Source organism: Anas platyrhynchos, chromosome 2, assembly GCF_047663525.1.
Source record: "Anas platyrhynchos isolate ZD024472 breed Pekin duck chromosome 2, IASCAAS_PekinDuck_T2T, whole genome shotgun sequence".
Taxonomy (NCBI): Eukaryota; Metazoa; Chordata; class Aves; order Anseriformes; family Anatidae; genus Anas; species Anas platyrhynchos.
Window position 1 is genome coordinate 131,130,550 of NC_092588.1, and position 21,147 is coordinate 131,151,696.

A 21,147-nucleotide genomic window follows, 5' to 3' on the forward strand; every position below is an offset into this window, starting at 1 on the left:
AAATCTGGCCAATGCTCAGCAGTCATTAAGTCGAAAAATACAATGGCTAATGACAGTTTCTTTCAGCACATACTGCCTTACGCTTACAGGAACTTGGTTATATGTGCATTAGTCATCATTTCCCAATATTAATTTCCTAGCTAATGTCATTACAGAATTGATTGGAACTGCTCTTTTCTTCCTGACAGCTTTTAGGCTGACCATCTTAGGCATTTAAACAAATGTAAGACACATACTCTGTTCTTCACTGTAAATATATAAGGTGTAAAATGCATAACCTTTTTTTTGGTTTGTCTGGCAACATAAAAATTACTCAGTATTTTACTGGATGCTTATTATACATCAGAGTTTGTTACTGACAGTAAAATTGTCTGTTTAAAGGATCTTAGAATTGATATTCTCAGGCCATTCTGTTTCAGAGCATTGGATTTTTAAGACATTTTTATTTAACAAGATTTGCTTTATTTAATATAAATCAATACAAGGAAAAATTACTGCACGGTACTGCTGAAACTATCCCATTTCAGTTCTGTAGTCAGGAAGCTTGATAATTGATAATTCTTCTGTCAATGAAAGGTCACATTCAGTATGTCATACTATTTCCTTTTTGTTTCTCATCTTGATATTAGAGAAGTGGAAATATCCCTATTAAATTCTGTATCAGAATGGATGCTTTTAGTGTTTGTATAAGAACATGATTTGATTTTATTATATGATTTTATTTATTATTTGATTTTATTATATATATATAATATATATCTACTTAAAAGATATTGAGAAAGCAAGTGATGTATTTATAGTTAGCCTGGAATGTGATGTAATGATTGGTATGGACAATGCTTTTAAGTGACATTAATGTTCATAATGAATATGGTTAAGTTAAAAATGGGTGGGCCATCCTAATTACCAAAATCTTTTTCTATTGTCATAGATAATAATTTGGCTTAGTGAGATGATTTTGCTGGGTTTGAGCATGTTTTCTTATAAAATTTACTATAACAACTTTACAGAAAATGCAGTATTGGTGTACTTAAAGTTTACTGGACATCAAGGAGTAGAGGTTGCTGCAGTGGGACAAACAAATATTTTCCTAATGTAAAACAGAGAGTGCAATTACATGTTTCATGTGATGTACCCTCTTAGTAACTTGCTTTTGGTTTTGATGGCATCACCAGATGAAAAAGCAGGCTATTACAGTAACTGCTAGTAATAGCAGTGGGCAAATTAGGAGGGGGAATTTTGATGCTTGAATTTTGGTTTGCATAGCAGCCTGCAAAGCAGAAATTCAATCCTGATTTGACTCCAAACTGTCATAGTGAGAATACTAGAGTGGTAATTGTGGATACATTTTAAAATACTTGTTTTGGGGGAAGATCAGTTTAATGCTTTACATTTTTCCCTTTGTCATTTTAAATTCCCTTTGTCATTTTAAATTATGTTGTTATGAAACAAGTAAAAAAAAAAAAAAAAGATATTTATGGACTTATGGGTGGATAATAAAACTGGATTTATAGAACCAATGTTGAACTTCTTTGGGTTTGGGTTTTTGTCATGGGTTAACGGCCTTGAAGCAGACTCCAAAAATACTTCAAATATTTTTACAAAACATACTAATAAAAATAATGTTACATATAATAGTGTTACATATACTAATATTGTCATATAGTTATAAAATAAATATTTTCTTGGAAGATACTACACAACGCAAATCAATAATACTTACGATAAAATGTTCTAGGACAGTATCCACCCATTAGATTTGATGGTAGTCAATTTTCCACACAGTGTGTTACAGTCTACTTCTGCATTTGTCCCATAAGGCCAGAGCAGTCAGTGTCCAGGATCAGTCTAATACCCATGGCAGAGTTACTATTTTTCCTTTGGTTTCTATTTTAAACTAGAAAATTGGAAAGAAATGCCAAGTCAAAATTAAGTGGCTTAGGTTGCAGAGTCAAGACCTTAAACATTAGGAAACTTAGGTTGTTTGTCTGATCCTTATGCAAATATAGCAGATGAAGTCTTTAATTATTTAATTGTGCTTACATGACATTTTCCCCACAGAACCTGCTACTTATTTGTGAAATGGATATAATCCTTTGGGGATTAAGTGGGCATTTTGTAGTAATGAATTCTTTGTCTTTGAGACAACTAGCTATGGTTGTCTCATTCTTCATGATTTAATTTTGCTCTCCTTTTCTTCATCATCAGCAAAATATAAATAATACTGACCTACCACATCTTGAGTGTTCAGAAAATAAATTCATCAGTGCTATCATAGAAAGATCTTAAGAATAAAATTACCAGTTCTGCTTTAATAATAACACTTTTAATTAATGTATGCTAAATAAAACAGGCCTAGGCCTTGAACAAAGAGAATAGAACTAGAAATACCAAATAGATTCTCATTAAGGAGTTTACAGTCAGTAAACTGGAGGAGGAAGAGGCCCAGTGGAAAAATAGGAAGCATGTGATTATGCAATTAAAATAAAATAAAATAAAATAAAAAACACATTATACAAAGGCAACTTTAATACTTCAAGTTTACCATTTACTATTATTTGGTTTCTTAATATAAATTTGGGGGTAAATGGATTAGCAATGTAAATATTGCTGTAGGAAATACTGGGTGTTTGGCTTTAAATTTTACTGATTTTAGACATCACTTGCTGGTACTGATATTATTTTATAAATAGCAAGTTATTGCATTAGTGTTTTCCAGAGGAAAAAATATTAAGTAGATTATTAAATTCCTTGTTCTATATACACTCTATCTCAGAGCGTATATAATTTTTTAAAGATGGGAAAAAGAATAGTGCTAGATAGAAGGTTCTTAATTTTGGGGGGAGGCTTCTATAAAACCAGTGATACCCTTCTAGCAGAGGGAGGGGGGTCTAATTTATCTCCAGGTTACAGCTGATTTCTTGAGTAAGTGCAAGTCTGTGGGGAGATCTGTGACTGTTTTTTGCTTGTATAACTTACTACCAAAGCAGTAAAGTTATAACATCCGTATATTTTCAGATGTGTTCCTGTTTCTGTTGGTTTTGCTGTGTGACGTTATTTTATTTCTTTAATTTAGCATGGATTTGTAAGATGTAGTGGTATTTATCTCTGGTTTCTTTCCTGAGAGCTTTTTCTCTGAATCCATATACTGAGGGGCTGGGAAAAGAAACAAGCAAATGTGCAAGTTAGTTTTAGTCTTCTAGGGAAGAATCAGTTATGAAAATATTTCAAAAAGACAAAATTAATTCATAGTCTGAGCAGCCTAAGGGCATGCTGTGCCTTCCACTTGTAATGATGAGAAGATATTCACTGCAGGATGGATAAAAAGATGTTCTCTGAAGACTGCATTTTATCTGCCAGTAGTGGGACATGGACAGAAGTATCCATGAAATTAATTATAAAACTGTTTCTCAGAAATGTGTAAACATGACAGTGGCAGTGATCTCCTTTACACCTCTCGAGTGCTGTGTTTTAACTGTGATTGAATTGAGCTGTCATATTACATATAGAGTGACAAGTCTCTAGAGTGACTAGCTACAGCTGAATGAATAATGCAAAGGAAAAGGTTTATAATCATCTTTTACTATGCAAAATAATTTTTCTTCTTCTCTTAAAACCCCTTCTAAATTACAGGTATATTTCTGTGGCAAGAAGGTAATTATGAATGTATAGTTGTTAACTTACTGCAAATTCACCACTTTATAGCAATGAAATACTAGATAGTTGAAAAACTGAGAAGTTCATGTAATGTTCTGTCAACTGCATGTTCTTACTCATTCTCTTCAGCTGTGGGTTATGGTCTTGCATCAGAGAGAAGAACATTTAAATTTTGGAGACCGGGTTCCAGAAAATTTATTAATTTATGATGCAACTTATGAGCTTAAATTTATAAAGTTATACTCCAAAATTCATGCTTAAGCAGAAAATTAGAAGCCTGAAATTCGTTTAAGTTATAGATATTTACTGTTACTTTGAAAACAGTCCATTTAAGGTAGCTGCTTAAAATACAGAGATTCACATCTCAGTGTAGGGATTATTGAAAAGATTGACTGTGGCAAGCACTGTCATTTTACTGACATTAGTGGAGTTGTCACATTGTTTTTGTGCTACCATTTTTGTAGTCTTGCCTATTATCTCATTCTTATGCTTCTATTCCTACTTCAGATCCCTGAATGCTAATCAAATTTAGATCAGCACATCAAAATTAAGTCATTTCCGATTGAACTGATTTGAACTCATTGGCATTCCATGGCCTTTCCTGGACTTGTTCTCCATTAAATCTTGAGCTTATTGGAGGCAAGGGCAAAATATCCAAAATAGTGCTTACAGTAAAATGCATGTGAAGTCTTTCTAAAGTATACAACACTCTACTTGTCCATGTCTGATGAATTTAAAAAATTGATTTAAACTCAGTAGTGAAAAAATAATAATATAATTCCCAGTGAATAATAAAACTTCCCGTTTTCTAAATAAACGAAAAGACATAGTGCTATGCTAAAATGGACACATTTTGCATTTTCAAGTCGATACATTTTAAATCTGACCAAAGTTCACAGTTACATTACAAATATTTCTAGAATCTGTCAAATTAATTTTTTCACTGTTAAACACAATAGAATTTCTGTAACACTTTATGAACAAATTGAGTATTTTTTATACTTTTAAAATATAAATAGTACTTTTAAATACTGTTATTATTTTTGAGGCCATACATTTGTATCTTTTTCTTGCTGTATAAATTGTGGCTTGGTTGGAAAAAGTTTAAGAGAATGTCCATTTTATCTTGGGACAAGCTGTATCTTTTTAAGGTGTGCTGGTGTTTTGCCAAGAGTTCTGAGAAATACACTGTGAATTTTAAAATGATCTGATCTTCTTGCACTATCTTCTTGTTTCCTTATAGCTCTGTCAGCATTTTTCTTCTCCCTTCCCCACTCAGCTTAAAATGGCCTATTGGTCTGACATATTGATCTCACTTGGTCCCAAGACTAATATTGATTTTATTCTCAATGGGACCATAGCCTGTCATCGAACTTACTTTTTCTTTCATATCAAGATGATGCTTGATTGGCTTATTTGATGCTAGAAGGCAACCACATTTGGTTATGATCAATACACTTGCATTCTCTGTTCCTTATCATTCTCAGTAAGACCATAGTAGCAAATGAACCATGAAAATGCTTCAGCTACCTGTCAAAAGGTACAAAAATCTTACTTCTGTTGTTAGGAAGTATGTAGGTTCTCCACTGGGCTCTTTATTGGAAATATTGGACTAGTGTTTCTGTGGTAGGTTTTGCCTTAAAGTACAGCTGTTTTTCTGCTACAAGCATATCGTTTGTACCTTTGGCAGAAGAGGATCATGTCAGGAAATATTTAAGCAAACTGGCCATTTGTAAGTCTATGGGCCCTGATGTGATATACCCACAAGTGTTGAGGGAGCTGGCAGATGTGATTGCAAAACCACTCTCTAAAATCTTTGGTCAATCAAGGCAACTGAGAGAAGCTCTCAAAGACTGGAGGAAAGGAAACGTCACTCTTTTCTTCAGGATGGGTGAGAAGGAGGAGACAGAGGACTACAGGCTGGTTAGCCTCACCTTGATCCCTAGGAAGGCAGTGGAACAGCTAATTTTGGAAACAGGTATGAAAGTAAAATCATCAGGAGTAGTCAGCATGCCTTTGTCAGAGGAAGTCAAGCTTGACCAACCTGATAAATTTCTATAAAGAAATGTTCAGTCTGATGGATAAGAACGGATCAGTAGATACTGTCTTCCTGGACTTCCGTAAGGCTTTGACACTTTAAATCTTCCCCATAAAATCCTCATAGAGAAGTGTGAACTGGATGAGTAGACAGTGATGTGGGTCAAAAAATGACTGAATGGCTATGCCCAGAGAGTAATAGTCTAGTTGGAAGCCAGTAACAAGCAGGGTACACCAGGGGTCAATACTAGGTCCAGCTCTGTTTGACATCTTCCATAATGGTCTGGATGATGGGATAGAGTCAATTTTGCAGAGGACACAAAACTGGGGGGAGCTGCTGATACACCATGCTGCCATCCAGCGGGACCTTGACAGGATGGAGAAATGGGCCAACAGTAACCTCATGAAGTTCAACCAGGAGAAGTGCAAAGTCCTGCACCTGGGGTGGAACAACCCCATGCACCAGGACGTGCTGGAGGCCATTTCATCTGGAGAGCAGCTCTGCAGAAAAGAACCTAGTAGTCCCGGTGGACACCGGGAGTGAATATGAGTCAGTGGTGCCACTAAGAAGGCTAATGGTATTCTTGGCTGCATTTGGCAGCACTGCCAGCAGGTCAAAAGAGGTGATCTTTCTCCTCCCCTCAGTACTGCTGAGGCTGCATCTGGAAGACTGGAATCCATTTTAGCACTCCTCACTACAAGGCATCCATGGACTTGCTGGAAAAAGTCCAACAGAAGGGCTACCAAGACCATCCAGGGACTGGAGCACCTCTGCTATGAGGAGAGGCTGAGAGAGCTGGGACTGTTCAGCCTGGAGAGGAGGGGGGGGAATCTTATCAATGTCTGTAAATACCTGAAGGGCAGGTGCAAAGAGGACAGAGCCAGGCTCTGTTCAGTGGTACCCAGTGCCAGGACAAGAGGCAACAGGCACAAAGTAGAAAGCAGCGTTTTTTGTTTAAACATCAGGTGTCCCTGCTTGAGCAGTGGTGTTGGACCAGATGGCCTTCAGAGGTCCCTTTCACCCTCAACCATTCTGTGATATTTCAGATTTTGTTTACTTTGTCTTGTTTACTTGGAGATACATAGGAAAGCATCTAAACTAAATACAAAAATATATCAGTTAAACTACATTAAATGTTCATGTGAATCCTCTTATTCAGAATTAAGATAGCCTAAATTCTATTTGTTAAGAATTTTCTCTTTCATTCTGAATAAGGATCACATACAAAATGTTAATAGAGTTAAACTAATCTCCTTCAAAGTCACATTTTAATTAATTTGGATTAATTCTTCAGTATTCCTGTTCAGACCAGTTTTTTTTTTTCAGCGTCACTCACATCCTTTCTCGTCAGTGGATATTCAGTGGTATCAGAATTAGTGAAAAATTCAGAGTTATCATTTGCAATAATAGAGTCTTTGACAGCATGCATAATGCAAAATATGCTGTACAACACCTTCACTGTGCCTCTTTTTTATTTATTTTTATTATTTTTTATTTAATTGAAGTTTAATAAAACTTCACAGGTAACCAAGTGATTTCTGCATGCTATGTGGAATTGATACTGCCCTTTTTATCACAACTACCAGTTACAAAGTTCAGTATGTAAATACAGTCAGAAATGGAAAACTGTTTTCCATATTTTCTAGGTGAAATGTATTTAATTTGGTTGTTTAACCTGAGAAAATCTGTCAGAGAATAATGAAAAATAAGAGATTATATAAAGGAATAAGTAAAGTTTAACATAGATACCACAAAACATTCCTCTTGTTAGCTGACAAAGAGAGCAGAACAGTTTCTTCTTGCTTATTTTCATTCTTCTTGAGTAAAGAATTCAAGGATAAATAAGAGCTTTGCACTTTTTTGGCAAAAGTCTAAATTGTGTTTGCTGTTGTTGTTTTTTGTTTGGTTGGTTTTGGTTGGTTGGTTGTTTTTTTTTTTTTTCCCCAGCCAAATACCTCAGGTGACTGTGCACTATATATTTCCAAGCTAACATAGTTATAGAATATTATATGTTTCATATTGCTGTTTACTCTGGCCTTCCTACATGTGACAGATGGCATTGCATTTTACTTGTAAAAGTACTATTTGGATAAAGAAATACTATTCCTTTCCCTGTTTTTATTTCCCTTTGTCAAATTTAGACTGTATCTACAGGACGGAAATCCTGATAGATGACTCTAATATGAATGGAGATACATATGTTCTTCTGTTATCAGATGTAAAAATGGGATTACTGGAAGCATTAACGTTGTGTCTGAATGTGTGAGTTCATTATTTTTAACCACCCATATCTAAACAACATCCAGAGATATTTTTTATCTGCAACAGTATTAGAAGGAAATATACGTATTCTTCATTTTTGTTTCAGAGTTGTCCTTTCATGGCTTTCATTATTTCAGAGTAAGGAATGCTCTGGGTTTGATTGTTCCTGTAACTGTTATGCATGTGATGCAAAGCCTTACCTTTACTTGATGAGTGAAAGAATATTGACCTGGATTTCTTAGCAGTGACTCCCTTTTCTTGAAAATTGGATGACTGAAACTTTGGATGAGCTTAAGGGCAGGAAAGGCATTTTTAGAACCAAAGCTGGCTTATCTCAATAACAGAATGGCTTTCAAATCTTCCAGTATTTCTATCAACCAGCTGAATGGTGCCACCTGCATTTGCATTCTTTCTTCAAAGCTGTAAATACACTGTGTTGCGAGGAAGGTTAGCAGACAGGCTAGCAATTAAGCTAGAGCTGAAGTGTAGCAGTAGCATGTAGTGGTCTGCTTAGACAGAGGCAACAGAAGCAATCAGATACTGATTGTAACTGGATTTCCCCATCTGTATGGGGATTCTTGAAGTCACTGCCTTTCCATTCCTCAAAAATATTTTTTGCCTAAGGTGAATACCCAATGAAGATTGCACATGGTCATCATTGAGAAGTTATTGCTAGTAAAATGTACTACTTCACATTTGCATGCTTGGAAAATGTGTTTTTTAAGAAATAGAAATCTCAAGGTTTTTTTTTCTCAACTCATGTTGTTACCTTTAAGAAACACTCGATGTAGTAGGTTTCTAGGATACAGCCATTTTCCTTTTGCATGTCATGAACAGTCAATGCCATGAACAGAACAATTGCAAATGTTTGCTTTGTAAAAGTCAAAAACACATTTTAAAATTATATTTTTAAAGGTCTTCATGTCTTCTAGTGTTTGCGTAGTGAAAGTCATAAGTACTCTTCTCTGTGTGTCACTGTTTTGTGTGTGCCATCACAGTAAGCATGTAAATGATACGAAGATTTATGTACTTGTGCCAGCAAGTTTCTCATTTGAAGAAAAATCTATCCCTGTTTATGAAATTCATGATGTTGATTCTTTTTAATAATGAGTTCAAGTGTTGTGTTAGTAATTTTCTTTTAGTAAGTAATAGTGTGTTACTACCTGAAATTTCACAAAGAACCAAAACAACAGTAAATTTTCACACACAAATTGCCCAGTCACTTTATGATCAAGCAATGCATTCATATCATTATACTATTAGAGCAACATTCTTACATTTTTGCATAACAAACACATGTGAGAAATATTGGACTATTTGTCTTCATTGAAATCAGTGCCATTTCTACTTAGGCTTCTTAGAAGAAAAAGACTTCACGAATATTAACCATCAACTAATTAAGACATACTTAATTAAATGCAAATGCTACTTAGCAAAACCAATTGAGAGAAAGGTATGTGATTAGGGAATTGCCAACTGATTTAACACTTAAGAGCTACCTGCACCTAAGCAATAGAACTGAATGCAGAAACTTCACTTAATAAGAACAATAATAGGAATAATTGCACCATCTTTTTACATTGTGTTGAAAAACCTTGAAGCTAATGAAGTAGAATACATTGAGAACATGAATTATATTTTAATGTTGCTTATTGCTCAATAATTAGAGAGGTTTAAAAAATTTCAAGATGCTACCTACCTCATGCAGAGAGATTTTTTTGGCAGCTGGTCATCCTGTGACTAGAACAGAAACCAATTGTATACATGTATAAGCTAATGTAGTGCTGCTATTGTTTTCAAGGACACTGCTGGTTTACTAACATTAAAGCTTACATTGACAACCTTTATCTTTGAGGTATATATAAATACACACTGTCAAGATATTATGAAGGCTGCTGGAATTAATAAAACATTTGAGAGTTTCCTCATGTCTATCAAAGTATGCATTATATATAAAGTATTGAATTGGTTCAAGAGCAAAAAAAAAATAAGATTGGTCTGTCATTCTGATACTGTTGCACATGCTTTTTTTTTTTTTGCTTTTTTTTTTTTTCCCTCAAAATACTCTTATTTAAGATTATTTTACCAAACAAGGCAGTTAATGATGAATTGCATGTAAATATTATTGTTTCCCTTTTTAGTGGCTTATTTGATTAGGTTTTCAGGGATTAACTCCTAAATTCTCCCTACAGGAAAATCTGGGTCAGCCTTTTGCAATAGTGTATGCATTTTAATTAGAGAAATGTGCTATGAGAAAGACAGCTTTACTTCCTTTTGTGTAAGAAAAAAAAAAAAAAAAAAGAATTGCCCCCCACCCCCCACCCCACAAATTCTGTATGTGACTGAATTTGCACTCAGCAGTTATGATAAAGTGATGAATAAGCAGGAGGTTTGGCAAGCACCAAAAGGGCAGTTAAATGAAAGTATTATAAGCCTCCACATTTATTCTGTGCATAGTTCACAATATAGTTCTCTACTTATTCTGATGAGTAAAAAAAAAAAAAAAAAAGAAAAAAATCCCCACCACTACTGCTGCAGAACTGTGGTTTGGAAGAAAAAGTTAAATTGCTATGACAGTTCATGCTCGGGAGACAGGATTTACCCTTTTCCGGTGAACTTTGAGGACTGATAATTGCTTGGTGATTTGAAATTAGTATAATAGCATTACAAATGAAAATGATAATGTTAGTTTATTATTGTGTTTGATTACTATTTCCTTTTTAGCAGATACAAGGTGCCTTATCATTTGAAAATATCTGATTTTAATGATGTTTTTAATAGTGTTTTTGTTACATGAAGAATTGCCCATTTTGTATTCTATCAGTCAATGTATAGACAAGGTTATTAGTAATGAAAGTCTTCAAAATTAACAAGTTTCTATTTTCCTTTATTTCAGTGGTTTGCCTGAAGTTTTTTCCTCATGTTTCCTTTAGAATGGTAGCTAAAAAACAAACAAAAAAAATAAAAACCAAAACAAACAACAACAATAACAACAACAACAACAAAAAAAAAAACAACAAAACTGTTTATATATATTATTTTAATCTACTTATGATATTCTTGTAATTTCAAGGCATTTATATATGACTGGTATTTTCTTGCTTATTTTCTGACCTGAGTCATAATTAAAACAGATATTTAGGCACTTCAAAACTGTAAGTTGTTATTTTTTTAAATGCATTTATGCCAAAGATAGTTAAGCTGTCTTTGTATATCTAAAGAAATGCAAAAATTTTAAAATAATAGCATATGCAAACTCTTTATGGAGAGATATATGCTTTACTAGCTTTGGGCATGGAGTGCAAGTTGGGGTTGAGAGTTGGGGTTATTTAGCCAGGAGAAAAGAAGGCTCTGGGGAAGACCTTATTATGGCCTTACTGTACTCAAGGGAGGCCTACAGGAAAGCTGGGGAGGGTCACTGTACTCAAGGAGTGTAGTGACAGGACAAGGGGAAATGGTTTAAACTAGGTAGGTTTAAATTAGATATAAGGAAGAAATTACTCACTATGAGGGTGGTGAGGCATTGACATAGGTTGCCCAGAGAAGCTTTGGATGCCCCATCCCCAGAAGTGTTCAAGGCCAGGCTGGATGGGGCTTTGGGCAACCTGGTCTAGTGGGAGATGTTCCTGCCTCTGGCAGGTGGGGTGGAACTGGGTGATCTTTAAGGTTCCTTCCAACCCAAGCCATTCTGTGATTCTGTGAAGTTCCATATGAAAAAAAAACAAAAAAAAACAAAAAAAAAAAAACATAGCGTAGTCTGGATTTTACTGAGCTTTGAATATATACAGCATATTTTCACAGCTTCTCAGCTGCTTTGAGAAGGTTGTTGAACATGCTCAAAGGCTGAAAAGGGCACCGGCATAAGGACACATACAAATCTTCATACGGGAGTAATGTATATGGAAAACTGTGTGGGAATTCAGGATGAAGAGCAGTCTCATTGGCTGTTTCAGCCTTTCCAAGTCATACAGAAGGCAGCGTAAAACTTTTCTGTTGATTCTTTTTCTGAACAGGGAAGGAAGGAAACAGTAAATGATAACCATCGCAACTCATAGATTTTAACATGAACTAGAATAATGTATGAACTAGATGCATTTTTTCCTGCTGGGGAAAAAAAAAAAAGCCTCCATGCTTAGAGGCATTACTGAAGTTGGTGAACCAGGCCTTCGTCACCCACAAAAGCTCGGGGGCGCCTCACCAAGAATTTCTGGTGTACAGAGGTTTTCCAATGGATGACACAGTGTTCAACTTTACTGGCAAGACAAGAAAATTGGTAATAGAAGTATTAGCAGAGAGACCAGTTATAGATATTGTGGCATGTATGCAATATATCCCCTAGTATGTGTAAACGGTACATCCATATCATGTTGTGCTTTGAACTGTTTATCTTTTCTATGATTTTGTATTTTACATTCTCATTTTAAACTTGCAGATTTAAAACCACTTGAATGATGTTTTAGCTTCCTGTGGTCTATTGTATTTAAAACCAGACTATCATAGGTGGCTACCAGAAACCACAAAAACAAGATATTGTTCTATTTTCCTTTTCTTAGCCACAGAAATATTAGTAAATTTGACACACTTGACTAAGTAATGCAGATGCTGAAGTCTGCAGTTTTAGTATTTAGGGTCACTTGCAGTTATTAATTGCTTTATGAACTTTATAAGTGTACAGTTTATATTACCACTGTGTGATATTCCTGTTCTTTACTGATTTCACAGGTGTTTTAAACATCACTTACAATGTTAATGTTTAAAGCCCTCTCTTGATTTGATCCCATTTACTGTGATTTTATTTTCAATTTTTAACAATTTATATGAGGTTATATTTCAGAATTTCAGAGACAATAGCTGGCTTCCTCATACAGGACTTTGCCAAGTTCATTGCCTTATTACGTAGGACCCAACAGCACTTTTATGTTGATTTTTATTCCCAGGTTTTCTCCATGCCTCATTGAATCCAGCAGTGATTTTACTGTCCATTTTAAAGCTTTAAAATAATTTTGCCCTCTGTTAAGCACTTGCCTCTCCATTTACTACAGGTCAGAATTTGACAGCAAGTTTTTGCTGTGCACTGAAGCATGCACCTTATTAAAAGATGAAGAAGAAGCAAGAGTTCTTCCTTGCCATATCTCTCTAATATTACCAGCTCTAGGAATGCTTCCCAGTGGAAAGATCTTAAACCATTTTACAAGAAACTTAAATATCAGACCCATTTTACAGATGAGTAAAAATAAAATAAAATTAAAATAAAACCAAGGAATGGCATGGTTTGATTACATTAAATACAGAATGTGTCTTCCTCCTTGTAGGCCAGCCTTTAGCATCTAAACCAAATTTTTACATGCTGTATCTCTTCTGTGAATGTAATAAAACAAGAACAATGACATGAATGCAGTCTGATACTTACGAACAGCTGGTTCCTCCTGCATGTTAGTCACAAGCTATCTGCCTTTAATCTGAAAAAAAAAAAAAAAAAAAAAAAGCCTATCAAGTAGTTTCATGTTTTTTTGTTTGTTTGTTTGTTTGTTTTGTTTTTATTCATTTATTTATTTATTTATTTTATTTAAAGCAGTTAAATATTTCAGTAGTTCCCTAGTGGCTCTGGTGCATGCACACAGACTAGAAGGTCTTTACACCATGAAGGCCACAAGGAGGTTTTATTGTAGTGACTCACTTTGCTGCTTGTCAAGCTGGACCAGGCATAACAGTTCAAGGATAAAATTTCCTCAGCAGTCTTTACTGATGGAACAAATCTGTAAAAATCACAATAAAGATTTAAACAATTTCTGACATTTTAAAATCATTGAAAATCTTGTTTGCCTCCAGCCATTTCTACATGCAGTTACTTCTGTTAGTGCAGTTTGGAGAATTTAGCTCAAAGTACCTGTTGCATGAAAGGAATGCCATTCTGCTACATAAGCATTGTTTCTGAATATGGACTATTGCTTGCTTTGAAATGTTAATGGACAAATGAACTGCTCAGTGGTCAACAGCTCTCTTATTTCATACTCTTTTTTTTTTTTTTTTTTTTTTTCTGTTTTGTTTGTTTGTCATTCTGTTGCTTTGAACATAAATAATTCAGGGCAGGGCCCTTTGACACATGCTTTTGGAGGTTTGTCTTTATATCTTGTGTGAAATAAATGTATACCCATAAAGTTCTATTAAACTGTTAGACTAGAGATGAAAAACTTTTTCAAATGGGACTTTTTCCACGTGGCTTTAATCTTTATATTGACATTGTTCCCAGCATATGGTTGAGTGATTCCTGTTAGTTGACTACACTATGTACTTTATAAAGAAGGCAACAAAGGTCAAGTAGTTCATAAAATCATTAGTGAAATGTCAGAAACACTTTTGTCTAAATAAGATATCTCCCTGAAGACATACCCATAATAAAATATTCTTTTCAGCTGCATTTCTATGCTATTGTCTTCATCAGATAAGAATTGGACTGTTGACAAAATCCAAATGCTAATATGCAACATACTTATATCTAGAACTCTTTCCCTGTAAAAGGAAAAGATAAGACCTTTGATTTGAGAGAAAGTGAAGACTTTTTAGTTTTAAATGTATAGTCCTTTAATTAACTAGTGAAACTAAGCACAATTTCTCATCATGACCCCAAATTCAGCTTGAGTTTTGAGTTAAAGTTACCTTAGTTGGCAGGTGATAAATAAGCTTGTTATAGCGTTGTATATTCATACTATGACAAACTTTATTGTAATAGTAGTATTTCTTTCAAGACACGCAGGTGACCCCACAACTTACTTCATTGAATCTTACCTGGTGGTGAAATAGTCTGAGAGTAATGTTCATCCCTTTTCTTCCTTCATTCGGAAAGGGAGTTTGCAGGCTGCTCCTCCCTCTTGTACTTTAAGATAAACAGTGTGTCATTCCAATGAAGCAGACAAGAAGCCTTCCTGTGCTGGTGACAGGCTGCGATGATCTGTGATACAAAAGAAGGAACAATTGATCCCAAGATTGAGTCCAGTGGGGGAAGCAGAACACGATGTGGGAAATCCATGAAGTCTTTTGCAGGGCTCAAATTTCTATTTGTAGTAGGCAAAAAACAGCTGTTGTATTTTGTTTATTTGTTTGTTTTTTCCCTTTAGTTTGATCACAAAGATCTTTATAATTCAGATAAATATGACTACTTCAGGCTATTTTAAAGGCATGAGCTTAAAAAAGACTTCCACTGGTTTGCAAGGCCAAGGAAAATTGATGTTTGCAGTTCTGTTGTGACTAATCTATATGAATAAAACATTTGCTGTTGGTTAAAGGGATATTGGATAGATGGCTCTCATCTTTTCCTCTTTTTCTAAAGAATTTGGTCTTTAATAATTCTGGGAATCGTGATATGTTGCTAGTACTAGAGAATGTCCAATTTTCAGGACCTTAGTTTATCAGAGGTTTATTTGAGAGGTTTTAAGCCGCTGTAATATTTGAATTTAAAAAAAAAAAAAAAAAAAAAGTAGATTCTCTTTATATTACTGCTTGATTAATTTTATTATTTTGTTAAGAAATAAAAGCCTAATTTGAGGCTTGGGGAAAGCAGTGTTTGAAGGTCTTTGGCTTAATTTACGGCATCCACATTTCTCACTGACTTAGCTTTTCAGAATCCACGTGGAGATTTTTATCACTGGCTGATGTATTTATCATTAAATTATAGGGCATTTAATCCTTATTTCCGGAAAATGTTTTGTTGTTTTGAAGACTTATTTCCATTGCAAATCTTGATGACACAGTTTTTGTTGACATTAACTATTGAAACAAAAGGTCTGTCATGGTGGATCATTACAAGTTTACATTGCTATACTATAGGTTCAGTTCCATTGAGATCACATATGCTTCAATAATATTTCAGTAGATGAAACAGGTTTTATGCACTCGTATGGCAAGGATCATATAATGTGAAAGGCATTCAGCTGCTTTTGAAAAGATATGCTTTGCAGAAAAATTAAGAAAAACAGATTTCCTATTAATAAATTAGACTGACACTTTCCATGCTTTGGTTGTATGTGGTTAACAAGGCCTCAGAAATACATTGCACTCTCAGATGCAACTTTTTCAAAGTTCCTTGAAACTGTCATTACATATTGGGCTACTGCTCCATTCCCAGTATGAACTGAGTTCATTTTCCTTTTTTCTTTTTTTTTTTTGAAAGCAATTTCTGTAATTGGTTTGTATGATTACAAAGCTATAGCTCTAAAACAGTGGATTCAAGTCTCTCTCTCCTTTCTTCATTTTTTTCTGTACCTTCTCCGAAGTGAAGATTTCTCCTCAGCCTATTGTCACTGCCAGTGAGACTTTTTGATCTCCGAATATCTGGTCATTTCTTTACCCTCATTTAATTGATATTAACTGATTTGATCAGCAAATGATATGGCACCTTACAAAAGTAACCACTTTGTGATTAGGATGCTATTCAGAGAGATCTCAGACACACTGTTTCTGTGATTTCTTTACCAAAAATAAAAGCAGTACTTAAACAGTAGGTAGTATTTCATTAAACAATTTATACCAGTCTGGATCTTTTTATTAGAATGAAATATGTACATTGCTGTGACAGAATATAAATGTGAAGATCCTTTTGTACTTCCATGACAGTGATGTGTCACTGGCATGTCTAATAAAAGGTGATCTTTATAACCAAACAACAGTCTCTGACTGCAGCTTACTGCAACTCTCTTCATATTTTGATTCATAACTGCAATTCAGAGGATAAATTGTGGGTTATAAAACTGTCCTGGCTGAAAGTGATGATATTTTTCCACTTCTCCCAAAAACATGGATGAAGACTAAGTGATTTAGGTACCTGCATTTCCACATGTGTAGTTTTCTGTAGCTGTATTATATGCTCTGTTATTTATATGAGGACTTTCTGTGGAATCAAATATACAATAACAAAGCAAAAGCCTAAAGACCACCCAGGCTGGTATTTGCTTCAGCAGAATATCAAATTAAACAAGGTTTCAGCGTGTTCTTCTGACATCAAGACAGAGGAGACAAGTCATTGTAATAAGAAATCTATTTATCTTGTTTATATAGAAGAACAGAATCTAATTTATTTGTGTGCCCATCTGGGCTAGATTGCTCATTTTAAGTTAATTTAACAAATGATAGACTGCTCCTGGCCTTTTCTTTCCCAGGAGAAGAGGTTGACAGACAGCTGTGTAGAGATGCGATCTACCCAATCCCTGTTGTCTGCGAAGCTCCATGCCCAAAGGACTGTGTGCTCAGCATGTGGTCTGCATGGTCCTCCTGCTCACACACCTGCTCCGGGAAAACCACAGAAGGAAAGCAGATGCGTGCCCGCTCAATCCTAGCATATGCAGGTGAAGGTAGGGTCACATACTTTTATAGACTTTTGTTTGATTGTGAATTCTCATCTGTCCTGGCAGTGCCAAAGCAATTTTTTGACCAACAGAAACAAATTATTGGATGGAGCTGTGTTGGTTTTGTTTGTTCATTTGTTTTATTTTGTTTTTTAAACTATAGAAATAGTATTTGAATGTTAAATCCTAAATTTAATTTAATTTAAATACTAAATTTAATCATAACACCTAAAACTGTTTTAAAGATTCATTTCACTTATTTCAGTTGATGTTACTTTTTTGTTAATATTTTGCATAATGTTACTGTTTTTCCTTCGTATTTTCTATTTGTTCTATGTAAATCTTAATGAAAGATATTTATAGTTATAATTTTGGTTAAGTTTTGTAAAAATATGAGTCCAAATGCTGAAAAGGTAAGAGTTTTAATGGGTTCTAACACCAACAAATGGCTTTAAATATTCTTAGCCCAAATGGGTAACTACTGCCACCACATTAACATTTTTATTCATTGTGAAACTTTGGTTTTACTCTGTGAATCCTCATTTGTGAATAAGATGAAATTTAGCTGAGATACGAAATTGTAAGATATGGAAGTAGTGCAGGCAAATAACCTTTCTGACAAGTGAAGGAAAGGAACAGGCATCATTGTATATCAAAACACCTCTCTGTTTGCAAACACAGTTGATTTCATTGCCAAGGTATACTGTGTATTTGATAGAATTCAGGTAATTTCAAGAAAGGCACTTCAGCCTTTTCCCTGAAAGTGACCTTTGTTAGAAGTGTAAAAGGTAATCAGAACTATGCTCATTTCAGTAGGTGATTCAGATAATAGATTACTTAGGTGGATCTATGCCACAAAGTGAAAATACTCTTAAAATTAGAAAGGAAATTGTTTTTATGTTGCCTCGGTTTTATAGTGTGTCAAATGGATTCATTTTGAGGGAAATACAGAGCTATATTTTCAAATGATAATGCAAATATATATATATATATATGTGCTACTTGCTTTTCCATATAGGTCAAGATAATAGATTTTTCCATATACTTATGCAGTTTTACTGGAGATAGAAATTTGACATCCTGACAGCCATGCCACAGAAGTGAAAATCTGATTTACTCCAGAAAATGACTCCCTGTTCTTATGCTTCTTTTGTAAAAAAAAGTTATTGTTTTATTCATTCTGACTTTGGTACTTAACACATCTCAGGATAATATATAAGGCAGCAGATGCAGCAAAGCAGTGAAGCGTAGACTGAATTTTAAGTATAGGAATTTTATTTATGTCTGTTGTGCAATGACTAGAATTGGCACCAAGAAGATTGACAGGTCTCAATCCACACAGACAGTAGTGAAGAGAGCCCTAAACTATGGCTGAGAAAGCTAATTTGTTACCTAGCTGTTGTAGCACTTCTGTTTTCCTATAACCCTGGCCTCCTTACCACTACTCAGAGATTATATTATTTTTATTTATTTATTTATTTATTTATTTATTTATTTATTTAAAGGATACAAGCTGGTATCTCTATCTATCCTATAGCAATTCACTCACATCTTGGTCCTGTGTGCTCTGTAAAAACTCCAGAGAATAAAAATATATAAATAAAGGAACCTAAGGCTAGAATGTAGTCACAACTCTGGTTGCAATGTACTTTTCACTCTTGCTTCTATTATGATCAAAAGTTTCAGTTTATGTTTTGTGTTTGTGTATGTTTCACTGCAATTAGGCTTTGTCATTTTTCTTCTCTTAAATCTCTTATATCTTTTAGTGATTTTCCAAATGACAAATAACTGAATAGCTTCTCACCTCTGGAACTGCATGACAGATATCAGCCACGTTACCAAAATGTAAAACCCTGATTGCATAGTTAGTGCTGGGAGGTCATTTTATGTTCTGAGACACAGAATATGGTTCTCTGTTTTGTTCAGAGCTTATCAAAAATATGTTACTGTTGATGAAAATTCTTTAAGTGTCTTGTGTAACTAACAATCCCAAGTTTAGTAAACATAAGACCAGTAATTCCATTTACATACTAAAACTGGGTCCTGAAAATAACTTTTAGTTCTGTTCAGGCAAGCAGTCCCACTTGTGTTCCCTTCTGGATTTTTGAACCTTTTTTGAATGTCTGGTATGAGAGCCAGGCCAGGTTAGGGATGATATTTCATAGTATAGTATACTGTATAGCATATCAATGATATTTGGGAGTTTTAATTCAGAACGCTGTAGGACAAATAAAAATTCTTGCATACAAATACACAATTCCTATGACATCAGATTTTACATTAATTAATGAAAGAAAGTACAAGTCTGCTGTCAACTCATAAATACACTAAATATGTCCTCTAAGATGGCATAAGTAGTCCTAGTTGTCTGTGAATTCTTGATCATACACATTCTACCGCTAGTCATGGATAATTCAGCCTACAAACCTAGCAAGTTCAAAGAGTTACAGGCATTGCATGCAGACTGATTATTACAATCCAGAGAGGTTAATTCTTGTTCATTGGGATACTTAAACATGAATACCCTATTGACATTTTTGAGGGTCTGTAAAAACATATTAAATATGGTCTTGTATTTGGATCTTGGATGGCGTCTTACCATGGTATTATTTTTGTTCAGTTTCTCTCCTCTTTGAAATAAAAAGTACTATATACTTTCTTTTTGCTTGTTAATGCTGTGATAGAGCTATGCCATTTCATATTTAAGCTGTCATTTTTCTTCTTACTTCCCTGTTATTTATGCTGCTGGAGTGGTTTAGTGAAGCCATCATGTTAGACCACCAGGAAAGAGCTGCAGTATAATCTATTTTTTGATTATTTAGAGTAGAGATAATTCAGTAGTTATTATTTCTAGGTTACAAGAATAGCTTCACAGGGAAAATTGAAGCTATATGTAATTTACAGTTGTAACAAACTTTTCTAATAAGCTCATCTCCTGCTACCAACTGCCCCTCCAGCCCCAAACTTCTGCTTAAACCAGGCAGTGACCTTTGCTGTACATGCTCTCAGAAGCATTCCCTTATCCAGAACAACATATCTTCTGTGTGGTTAAACAATATCTTACAGAGCCTCAAGCACAGTGTAGTTATGCCCACCCAAGATGAGCTTATTTCCATGCACCCAGTGGGTAACAGGGAAAGAGAGAGGAGTCTCTTTCCTCAAGATAAAGATTTATGTGGTTTGTGAGATGACTCCATATGAAAACAGATGTCAAAATAACAATTTTTGATATATTTTCTGAGATTGTTGTCCTCAACTTGAAGGTTTGAAAGGTGAAATTATTTATAAATTTGTCTGTCTGTGAGCATGCCTTTAGTGGTGGCTCGTTTGTGTCACTGTCAAATACATCTTCATGGTACGGTAAGAAACTCAGGAAAATCATTGTCTCCAAATTTTAAATGACAGCAAAGGTCATGATGGTGCTACCTGCTGCATCACATAGTTTTACACATGAAGTCCAGTAAAAGCATCATACACATATCAGCCTATCTCTATCAAAAGTACAGTTTGTCTATTTTTATTTTCTATTTATGATTTATTTTAAACTTTATTTTCTGGTTACAGGAAATCATATAATTAGTAATATGCACTAAGACTACTTGGCATAGATCTCGACCTCAGACTAAAAACTACTAAATGTGTCTAGTTTTAGATATGCAGACTGATTCTGTATTGATTATAGTAGTGTTATATAGCATAAAACTAATGGGTATATGTTCCAAGTGTTTGTCAGTAGTAAATGATTGATACTCATTTTCAAAATATAAAGATTAAAAAAAAAAAAAAAGTTAAAAGCAAATAATAAAATAAAAAGGATGATTTTATTACATTCATATAACTCTGATTTTGTTT

General features: G+C 34.5%; 1 protein-coding gene across 1 annotated transcript in view; it reads left to right on the plus strand.

Annotated features, from left to right (window-relative positions):
* The window catches only part of THSD7A (thrombospondin type 1 domain containing 7A), a 281,624-nt gene that overhangs the window by 187,906 nt on the left and 72,571 nt on the right, over positions 1-21,147 (plus strand). Inside the window, exon 9 of the mRNA XM_038174823.2 lies at positions 17,110-17,301. Within this exon, the coding sequence (XP_038030751.2) occupies positions 17,110-17,301 (192 nt within the window). The remainder of the gene's footprint in view (positions 1-17,109; positions 17,302-21,147) is intronic.